The sequence below is a fragment of the Solanum stenotomum genome, chromosome 12, assembly GCF_019186545.1.
Source record: "Solanum stenotomum isolate F172 chromosome 12, ASM1918654v1, whole genome shotgun sequence".
Classification (NCBI taxonomy): domain Eukaryota; kingdom Viridiplantae; phylum Streptophyta; class Magnoliopsida; order Solanales; family Solanaceae; genus Solanum; species Solanum stenotomum.
The window spans coordinates 42,330,539-42,342,312 of NC_064293.1; the positions used below are offsets into that span (position 1 = coordinate 42,330,539).

At 33.1% G+C, this 11,774-nt stretch overlaps 2 protein-coding genes across 2 annotated transcripts in view; both read left to right on the forward strand.

The window, feature by feature from the left end:
- The first annotated feature begins 160 nt into the window (after nt 1–160).
- On the forward strand, nt 161–2,171 carry LOC125848112 (lipid phosphate phosphatase epsilon 2, chloroplastic-like). The gene is made up of 4 exons (XM_049527916.1): nt 161–609; nt 1,258–1,483; nt 1,654–1,727; nt 1,867–2,171. Exons 1-4 carry the CDS (start codon nt 319–321, stop codon nt 2,095–2,097), a joined length of 822 nt encoding a protein of 273 aa, XP_049383873.1. The 5' UTR covers nt 161–318; the 3' UTR covers nt 2,098–2,171.
- Nucleotides 2,172–9,052: 6,881 nt separating this feature from the next.
- The window catches only part of LOC125848113 (lipid phosphate phosphatase epsilon 1, chloroplastic-like), a 5,694-nt gene continuing 2,972 nt past the window's right edge, over nt 9,053–11,774 (forward strand). The window contains exon 1 of the mRNA XM_049527917.1: nt 9,053–9,301. Within this exon, the coding sequence (XP_049383874.1) occupies nt 9,200–9,301 (102 nt within the window). The 5' untranslated portion in view covers nt 9,053–9,199. The remainder of the gene's footprint in view (nt 9,302–11,774) is intronic.

Genomic DNA, 11,774 nt, shown 5'->3' on the forward strand with positions numbered 1-11,774 from the left:
AGATCCCGTTAGCCAGACATATGCCAAATTTGTTATCTTGCGTCAAATAAGTCCGCCACTAAAGTAAAAACAAACTGTACAACATTGAAGAGTTAATTTAATAGACGAAAAGTAGACCGTGGAGTAGGACTTGGCTATCACTATTTTTATATTTCCGTATCATAAATAAATTTATAGGACACAAATCTAATTTAATTGAGATGAAAAATAAAATTCCACTTGATACACCTTCTTCTTCAAATTACATATCTCAGCCCTTTGTTGAAGAAAATATCTCGTGTGCTTAACCAGAAAAAACATATAAGTGCAGGTACCAAAATGACTGTTGCAACTACCCTTGTAAATGGACCAATACTAGTTTCTCAGCTTCAGTTTCGCGGACTCAATAGATTTTCCACTTTCAAATTGGATATCTGTGGAAAATTCAAGTTCAAAAAATCCATCTCGCATTGTACACTAATTTTCCCTAAAATGGTGGATTCCGTCGAAAATCGAGCTGCTGCTGTCGGCGATGAAGGAGTCAGTTGTGGAGGTTTAGAGCAAGAAGCTCTTATTGATGGATCCATGAATTTTTCTTCTGATGGAGTTAAAGCTATTCTCAACAGCCTGGTAAGTCAACGTTTTGACCTGCTCTGTTTTTATCATTTCTTCATGTTTCTGTGCTAAACGGCGGGGGAGGGGGGGACTGTTTGATTTTTATTTTTTATTTTCTGCAAATAAGTTTTACCTGAGAGAAACCTGCACCTTGTGGAACAATTATTGGATAGAATGGAAGGCTGATTTGTCAGTTGGGAATAAATTTGATCTTGTTAAGAACTCATGTCTTCTGTAAAAGTTGAATTGTAATAACCAATACAAAGCTCATAAATGTTCTCTCGGTGGAAAAAAATTAGTAGTATTTGGTAAAAAAAAGACTCTTTCATAGAGATCTTTAGTTTTCATACACAAATCACAACATCATACTATCTCCAATGTACTCGTTTAAAAAGTTTTGGTTTGAAAAGATTTACTCTCAATTGATCAAGTTGTATCATGAGGTCATTTTAAAAGTTTTTCTTTGTAGTCTAACTTATGGTCATTAAAGTTTGCAATTGTTAGCTTATGCATGTTATTTGGATCCCAACAATTAGTTAAGGTAATGTTCCCTCACAATAATCATTTTGGTGTGACTAGCTATGTCGAGCTTCTAATTGCTGGTTTGAAGTCATGGTTTTGTTGTTTAGATTTGTAATGATTAGTAGTCCTAAATAAGTACAGAGTAAGTGGCTGATGGCTGCAGTTTTCGGTATTATCTTGGTCTGGAGGCATGATATGGAAGTACTATGGGCTACTTCAGGTGGAGTTGTCAATGCCTGTCTTTCAACTGCACTGAAGGGGATACTTAACCATGAACGCCCCGTTTCAACATTAAGATCAGATCCTGGGATGCCTTCTTCACATGCCCAGTCCATCTTCTACACAGTCGCATTTTGTATCATCTTAAGTAAGTAAGCTCCATCTTCTACACAGTCGCATTTTGTATCATCTTAAGTAAGCTCCATCTCCTACTAATTGATCAAATGCTGAGATGATTTTCCTCCAGATAATTCTAATTGTTTATGTACATGCGTGCTTACCAGATAATCCATTTTCACTTCTCATTTTTTGACACAGTGATTAAATTTTTCGGGTTCAATGAAATAACTGCACTCATTAATGCGCTTATCTTTGCAATGGGCTCATACTTTGTAAGTGTGGAGTTGTACCTTTTATATTTATTATTTCCATATGCCGGCATTCTTCAAGTGATTCTTCTTAATGTAACTTTCATTCTAAGTAAAACTGGAGCAGAAAATGATACATGTTTTCTTTTCTATCACTTTACAGTCATGGCTACGAGTTTCACAACGATTTCACACGTTAAACCAAGTAGCAGTGGGTGCAATACTAGGATTCTGTTTTTCTATTTTCTGGTTCTGGCTGTGGGATGCCATAGTCATGAAGGCATTTATAAACCACTTTTGGGTTCGGATTGTGGCTGTTGTTGGTGCTGTTGGTTTTTGTGTCGGTTTTCTCCTATATGTGATTCGAAATTGGGTTATTGAAGACCTACATTGATTCAATATAGTGTGTGTACAGATTGTTCGTATAGCAATTGAAATAATAATGGTATACAAATAAAACAATTTCTTCTCAAATTCTACCTGTCATTATTTTGTATTTTACATCTTGTATGCTGGTGACTTGGTGTCTTATGAATGTAGTACAGTTTTGAATAGGACACCATATGACTTGCATCATAATAAAGACTAGCATTATAGTATTAGAACACAATCGAGAAGAGACAAAGTTAAACATTCACATGCAGCGACTTCATTTTCATCAAAGGGTTCAGTATTTACAATATCAACAAAACTAAATTTACGGCGAAAGGGTCGCCTTTTTATATGATTAAGTTTACGAATAATCCATAACTACCATTTTGTGTTCATAATTATTAGATTCCAAGTTTTTGAAACTCAACGTAACCTCCTCCATCGGTGTAATTACCTTTCTACTGCGCAAATTGTGTGAAACTGTTGACAATATCTTATTTCATTCATATATATATATGATACCAACAGAGAAGATGTAAAGTTAGATAAAATTCATTGAGCTTATGTGGGATTACATACCCCACTTTACCCCCCAAAAATGGCATTGGACAATTTAATCTGGGGCCATCGTCAATAAAGAATAATTGGGATGAATGTTAGCTCTGATATTCTGTTAGGCGAAATGGTCTGGTGAACCCTTGTACTTGTATATCTGTTTGTATTGTGAACCCTTTTACTTACCCTTTTGTCATCTGGACCCCTGAACCCATCCAAACCCAACATTTTAAACACTTTTTTTGATGTGGCATCCTATGTGGAAAGACTCCACATGGAGCGTGTGATACACACAAGGTAAGAGCGTGAGACGCCTTAAAAAGGTACTAACGGTCAAATTTTGACCTTTAAAGGCCATCTCTTCTTCTTTATTTTCACTCAAACACCATTGTTGGACAAATTTGAGCTTTTTTCTCGATTTTGTCTCTTCAATTTTTTTTTCTCTTTTATTTTTGGTGCCTTTAATTTTTCCTTCGATCTACTCATCTTTTTTTTGTGTGATTCTATTGTATTTTTGTTTCATCTTTTTTTTTGTGTGTGGTTCTATTGTATTTTTGTTGGTTTGATTTTGTTGGTCTTCACAATGACGGTTCGATGTTGCTACTGTGAAATATATGCTGAACTAAAGACATCAAGAACACCAACTAATCCTGTCAGAATGTTTTGGGGTTGCCAAAAATATTCATCCTATATGGGTGTGGATTCTTCCGATGGGCTGATGCAAATGATTCAACATGCCAAGAACAATACAACATTAAGAATCCATCAACGAGTTCAGGGCAAGGAAGACAAGGAAGACAAGCAAGACATAGAAGACAAGGAAGGCAAGGAAGAGAAGGATCAAACACTAGTATTGATATCACTGTTATTGTGATTGTTGTTATTTGGTTTGTAGCCGTTATTTTTAAGATATATTAATTTGTACTAGGTGTTATTTGATAATGAAATGAACTGCATTTGCTTAAGAAATCTAAATAACAATTTCATTCAAACACAAATTCATATAGGCGCCATTCATATACAAAAACAAAGTCTTCCTAATAGCATAACCAAAACAATTGGGATCAAGTCATTAATCAGAATAAAGTTAGTTGGGATCAAGTCATTAATCTAAACCAAGTGAAATCTAATGAGTGCCTTGAGTGCTTCTGTAACTCTCCTCCCGTAGCTGCCTTTGAGTAATTGCAGCTCTTCCCTTCCATCTTAGTTCATTGGGTTTGTAACCAAGATCAATATTGGTAGGAGTTGAACTTGACAATGTAGCACTGTATAATACCCTATTAATATTTCCAGACTGAGAGAACAACAAAAATCTTAACTTAAAGATGAACTAATAGCAATTAAAGCAATTTAATGTGTTTAAATGATAAAGTACATACCCTCGCAGTTACACTGCCACCTGATCCAAATAAGAGACCAAACCAGTTGTCTTTGCTTTTTTTGGTCTTGGTTTCTTATATGCAAAAGTTGCACCACCTCTCAAAGCTGTGCTAGTCTTTCTTTTTTGGCAACCTGCACTAGAAGTTGATTGTTGAGTACTTAATTGTCTCACATCACTTGATGTAGCAATGGTAGGCCTTCCACCAGATGCCAAGGCAGTTGCAGGCCTCACACCACTTGATATTAGGGGTGTGCAAAAACCGATTTAACCAATAAACCGAATCGAAAAAAACACTATTGGTTTATTGATATTGGGTTATTGGGCTAATGGTTTTTAAACGGTTTTGCAAAATTTTTTATTGGGTTATTGGTTCGGTTTCCGGTTTTATAATTTTTGTTAATGGTTAAACCGATTACCCAATAAGACTATACTAAATTTACTAGTCTTATTGTTAATGGTTAAACGATTGTTACTTTCACACTTTTTGTTGATGATTAAACGATTGTTACTTTCACACTTTTTGTTAATGATTAAATGATTGTTACTTTCACACTTTTTCCTTTGAATGTGTCTAGTGTCTAAACTTGCAAGAAAAATGATTGTTACTTTTATGATTATTACTTTCATGCCAAATGTTGGAAAAATCATATGGTATTTTCTTATTGGTTAAACCGAAAACCGAACCGTTAAGTACCATAAACCGATTAACCAAAAACCGATAAGAAATATGTTATTGGTTTGGTTATCGGTTTGAAGTATTTACAAACCGAAAATCGATAAACCGAACCAATAACACCTAAAATCGAACCGAACCGAACCGACCGATGCGCACCCCTACTTGATATAGCATTTGTAGGCTTTGTAGCACTAATTAGACCTGCACTTGGAGTGCAACCTGCACTTGGACCTGCATTTACACTTGACTGGCTTGCAGCAGTTGCAACACTTGTTCCAGCAGCAACATTTGAAGTTGCAGCACCTGTTCCAGCAACAACATTTTTCTACAAACATATTTTAAAGTCAAAAGTATAACAAGAGTAAAATTCAGTAACAAAGAGACATTAAAGCACAACTTACCAGAGTTGGACATCCTTTCTTATTATGTCCAAAAGTCTTACACACGGAACATTTCATTTTTCTTCCCTTCCTTGTAGCCTTTCCAAACTTCTTCTTAACTGNACATTAAAGCACAAATTACCAGAGCTGGACATCCTTTCTTGTTATGTCCAATAGTCTTACACACAGAACATTTCATTTTTCTTCCGTTCCTTGTAGGCTTTCCAAACTTCTTCTTAACTGGCTCATCACTATCATCTCTCATGTTTTTTCCTGGTCATCCTGGCATAGCTGTAATTTCAGGTGGTTCAATGGCTGGTCTATCACTTTTTGGCCACATCTTCATGTTTGTCATAGGTTGAATAAACCTATTACATGCTTTCAGGTATGTTTTTTTCTTACATTAGTGATCAACAAATGTATCAACAACCCAATCCTTATAATGAATTGTTGTAAGTGCATGGCCACAAGGAATTCCCTTTAATTGCCATGACCTACAACTACACACCTTCTTTTTTAGGTCAACAACATGTTTATATGGTGGATCATGATTCTCAAAGCCACAATCACCATTAAACTTTACCTCACAATTATCTGCAATTTCAGCATTTTTTCTAAGAATATCCATAGCCATTGGTGCTACATTAGTAATCCATTTTTCTGAAAATTCTCTCATGTGATTCATTCTTTTCATAACTTTGACTCTTATTTCCTCTAGCATAGTGATTATTGATTTGAACCTAACACCTAAAATCCAACTGTTAAAAGTCTGACACATGTTGTTCTCAACCACATCACACTTGCTATGTTCTTTAAAATATGTCGTACACCATGTTTCTTTGTTATAATTTAACAAAGCTTCTACAATGCCTACTTCTAACTCACTCAAGTCATCAAGTTTGGACTGTAAAAGTGCCTCAAATGATGCCCTGGCAACCTACCAGAATTTTCTTTTCCTTTCTTCAACGTTCCAGTCTTTCTTCCAGTTTGCCCATATATGCCTAGCACACCATCTAATTTCAGCATTTGGCAATACATCAATAAGTGCAAGATGAAGACCCTGTCAAACAAATAACATTTGACATATAACAATGTTAAATATCAATTACTCCAAAAATGAAAAAATAAACTTAACAAATAATACATTAATACCTTTTGCATATCAGACATCACTGTTAGTCCTTCACCTTCTGTAAGCTCCAAATCATGTTTGATGCACTTGAGAAACCAAAATCATGTGTCCTTGGTTTCTTTATCAACTATTGCCCATGCTATAGGGTACATTTGATTATTTTGGAAATGCAAGATAACAGTTCACCTTTACATACACTTTTAAGAAATGCACCATCTAAACCAATAATCCTTCTACACCCTTCTTTCCATCCAATTTTTAAGAAACCAAGACAATATAGATGCTCATAAACACCTCTTTTCCTGGAATTGTGTTCTTGGATGTCCTAATAGATACGGTAGTTCGATGATTTGTGGTCTTTAATTGCTCAGCATAATTATACAACCTAGCAAACTCCTCTCTTAAATCTCTCATATGTTCATTCATAACTCTCTGTTTTGCCTTTCTACAATTTGGCTTACTAACATACAAATCATATTGCTTTTGTATCAAAGATTGAATCTGATGTAGTTTGATGGTAAACTCACTCATAATCCTCTCATTGTAATGTTTACTAATCCAAATGGGGGTACACAGTTTGTTTCTTGTTCTTTTAAAACACTTATGGACAGGAAAATATGTTTTAACACTGAAGTTTCCAGTGTTACCATCAATACTTCTAAGAATATGTCAAGGACAACCTTTTTTATTACACTTTGCCCTTATCATTTCCTTCTCATTAGGTTTCAACTTAATATTAACACCCTTCTGAATAGAGTAAGTTTGCAAAGCCTCCCAGAACTCAATGTGATTCAAAAATACCATATACAGTTGAAATAAAACCTTTTTAGCAGTTGGATCAAAGTAGATCTTTGTACTTTTCTTCCTAGGTGCTGGATCTACCACTTCATCATTCTCAATAGGATCCCTTTCATCTTCACTAATGTCACTACCAAGATCTGAGCTATCAAAATAAGGGTCATCACCACCCAAATTGCCTTCAAATCTCCCCCTCTTCTTCTTATAAATGTCTTCAAAACCAACATCTATACCTACAGGACTAGATAGTATCTCATCTAGATTTACTCTAGTAGTCTTTTCTTTAACTTGTTCTTGAATATTAGACTGCCTAGCTTGAAGAAACTCCTCATCCAAATCACTCAAATCATTAATATTTTCATCAATATCATAGAGTGAATCAGAATCAGAATGTTTTTCAACTCTTGGGGCAGGGGCTTGTTCTTCAACTAAAGGGGACTGCTCTTCAACTAAAGGGGATTAATTTTGGTTTAAATCCCTATTTTCATTTTCATCAAATGGTTGAGATGAAGACACATCAGCCCAATATATTTGTGGGGAGGATGACATATCAGCCCTATTTTTGTGTGGGGAGGAGGACACATCAGCATTATCTTGTTGTGGAGATGAGGACACATCAGCATTAGTGCTGGGCAATACATGTATCTCTTCTACAACTAAAGGCATACTAATGGGATGTACAACATATATATCAACAAAATCAGCACCCTTCAAACCATTAAGAAAGTTTAAAACATCAGAATCAGTATTTAACATGTAAAAAATACCCTTCTTGTTGACTCTACATCCAAATGTCTCAACATTTTCAACACCCAATTCCATTGTTATTTTATGAAACAACATAATATGCAACTCATCTATATCTATATTAATCTTTTCAACACTAGTGATTCCATTGACATACCTTAAAGTAGGATTAGATACAAAACAACCCCCATAGTGAAATTGAAGTGTCACTATAGTTAAAGCCATTACCTTACAATGCCTGTAAAGTAAAAAAAAAATAACTACAGTTAAACCATAAACTTACCATGACTGTAACACAAAAATCCCTAATTCTTTAAAGGAAATAATGAATTGTTGTAATAGTTAAAGCCATTAACTTACCATGACTGTAATTGTTGTAATAATGCACCACTAACACTATCAATACCCAAGACAATTGACCAGAAATAAAATATTAATTTTAGTCGAAATTGGGATTTTACGAATAAACCCTAGAATCTACTCGAATTCATGAAATATGCCATTGAAGTCACTCAAAGTCATACATCAACTAAGAAAGCATATTACACTAATATTACACCCAAACCAAAGTAAAATCCCCAAAAAATTTCAGAAAATCGAATGACAATCGACCCTAAAATCAAACAGATACGCACGAGAAAATGATAAAGATCAGAACTAACGCAAAAGGCAAGAACTTACAACAAAAATTGGAATGAAATTGAGCTTCAACTGAGCGAAAGTTTGGGAAATCACAGACGAACGTCGCGGAGAGGAGAAGAGGAGAAGTGTAAAAGTCGTGAAGGTTTGAAAAATTTCACCGGAGTTAGGACTATTCTTAGTTTAAGGTAAGTCATTTGCCACGTGGAATATAATATTATACGTGGATTAATTTTTTTTTCCTTTTGGCCAACGTGTACGTGTTTGTGCAACACGCACCATACCACAACCAAAAAAATGGTTAAAATGTTGGGTTTGGATGGGTTCAGGGGTCCAGATGACAAAAGGGTTAGTAGAAGGGTTCACAATACAAACAGATACAAGTACAAGGTTCCACTAGACCATTTCGCCATAATGTTTTTAAAAAATAGACTTTTTAACTTAACTTAATCCTAAAAATTAGCTCAAATATGAACGTTTCAAGTAAATAGGTATTTTTATGTATAAAATTGATATAATACTATTTGTTGTCTAGTGGAAGGCTAATTAATGTAGTTCATTGAATGTTGACTTATTTACTTAAGCTGATAAGCGATCAATTCTCATTTAATAGTACATGATTTTCTTTTCTTAATATGGTAGTCTACTTACCTAAGAAGGAGAAGAGCATTGAAACACAGCTACCAAATGTCTGCTGCAATCTCCCTTGTATATATATAAATAAAAATCGACCCTAGTTTCGCAACATCAATCGGATTTTTCTCACAAATTCTTATCCATAAAAATCCATCACGATACTACTAATTCACCTATCACATGAATTCCGTTGGCAATGAAGGTGTCCGTTTTGAAGGTTTAGAACAACAAGTTCTCATGAATTTTTCTTCCGCTGGAATTCAAGCTACTCTCAACAACCTGGTTAGTCTATTTTTTTTTTTCAATTTAAATATTTGGGGTACAGAAAAGGAAAATGGGACACACGATTACAAAGTAAGGAATCAAATTCTCACCAACAAAAACTAAAGTTTAACTATTAAGATTTCTGTAGAACTTGGTTGGTCAATTTTTTGACTTGTTCTGTTTTATTATTTCTTTTATTTTCTTGTATAGCTCATTTACAATATGTGTCAATAAATAAAATTATACATATATGGAATAATGTTATTAAAAATAGCAATTTACGTTAAAATAAATATTATATCTACTTAAAATTATAACAATGATATATACCAGGTTAAAAAGTTATTTTGTTTACCATAATTTAACTACGAGTAATATAAAGTAAACTAGATATTAGGAGCCCGCGCTAGCACGGGCCCAATACATGCTACTCTCTCTATGTATCAATTTATGTGACACTTTTTGTTTTCGAGAATCAAACAGTTTAAGTTTGATCGAAAATTTGCTCATGGAATCTTCAATTTTTTAAAATGAAATTTATATATTTATAAAGTACGTAAAAAGTACTATAAGTCACAATAATTGATAATTTGAAATAACTAAAGGTAATTGATAAATTTACGATCAAACATAGTCTTGTTTGAATCTCGAAATCTGAAAAGTGCCACATAAATTGGGACGGAGGGAGTATTTCTTTGTTTCAATTTATGTGATACAGATAGAATTTGGAGAGTCAATTAAATTTTTTTATTTTTTTTTTTTAAAGATTTTAAGTTGTTAATTTGTTGCGATTTATAGTTTTTTTTTACTTCATTTTCGAATAATATATGTTACATCTTTTGTTTTAATTTATGTCATACGTATGAAAACAAGAGAGTTAACCAAATTTCTTATATGATTAAAGTATTTTCAATTGTTAATTATTGTGATTTATAGTATTATTTACGTAACTTTCAATAATATATGTTGTTCCATCTGTTCAATTTCACGTGGCACTGATAGAATTGCAAGAGTTAATTAAAGATTTCATGTTAAAAAAAAAAAAGTATTTTAAGGTGTCTAACCTCTTATTTATTGTGACCTATATATTTTACGTAATTTCAAATTTATAATAGAATATTTTAAGTTGTTAATTATAATAATTTATAGTATCTTAAACATAATATTTGAATATATGATAAATTAAAAAGGGAAATATGACAAATAATTAAAATAGAAAGAACAACAACAAAATTTGAACAAATTTAAATACGTAACATTGTGTTCACTTACCATTAAAAAATAACTTCAATTTATATTTATGATCAAATAAATTTGAATTTTGAAAATTATTTTTCACTCTAAAGACAAAAAGATTTTTATCACTTTTAAAAGCTTTTTTGGTTCAATCTAAAACTAAGAAATATTTTTTTATTTTGTCATCACTAAAAAGAAATTTCAAATGTGAATGAACTATAAGCCACTCTTCTGTTTTGGTAATATGGATTATATATAACAAAAGAAACAATTAGAAAAAAAACTTCATTTGAGTGTAGATTTATGTTTAGATATAAATAGATAAGGTTAGGTAGATGTAGCAAGCATTAAAAGCTGCAAATGGGTCCACAAGTCAGGGAGTGCATTTATCTTTTGGAGGGATACGAAAAGAATTTAAGAAAATGTTAGCTGGTTTTTTGGTCCAACAGCGGAAAGGTACCCTAACATCATTCACTTGGTACAACAATCATAAAGCTATTAATATTGAAATACGTAAATAGCCCCTATGCGGACAAGCAAGCATGTCGACCAACACCAGCTTGCTTGTAGCCACTTCAATATAGTAGTAGTAAGATAAAGTAATGGCTTAAGTCATCAACGGCCCCTTAAAGTTGTCTGTATAATTCATTTAGATACTTTAACTAAGACTTGTACCTATTGAACACCTCTACCCCTTCAAAATTGAACCATTTGAACATTTTTTTGACAATAAGCTAAAAGTATAAAGTGTGTGAAATACACTCGCGATGACATGACTATTTGACGAATTAAATACCGATATCTGGTATTTTTTAGTCCAAAAAATTATTTTTAAAATAAGTTATAAAGTAAAAGAAAAAAGAAATTATTTTTAAGTTAAAAATTAAAAAAGAAATCATGTATCTATTTCATTAGAGCACAAAACTCTACGGTGCCCCACCCCCAACACGACAACCCCCACTGTAAATATGCTATTTTCGAACCTTCTTGGTTCATCTGCAACATAGAATTCAAGAAAAAAAAAAAATTATTGCTATTTTTGATGAGTTGTGGAAGAGTTGGCCATAGGTAATTAAAAAAATTAACTGTCTTCTTCGTTTCATTTTTGACGGAAAGTCGCCGGAAAATTAATCAGTTCTGATGGACATTGTCGGAAAAAATTGAGTTAAGTCGGATTTTGTTTTGAGTTCTATAGTTGATCTTTTTTTCGATTGAAGAACACCCTTACATTTGCACAAACATATATCAATTTAAA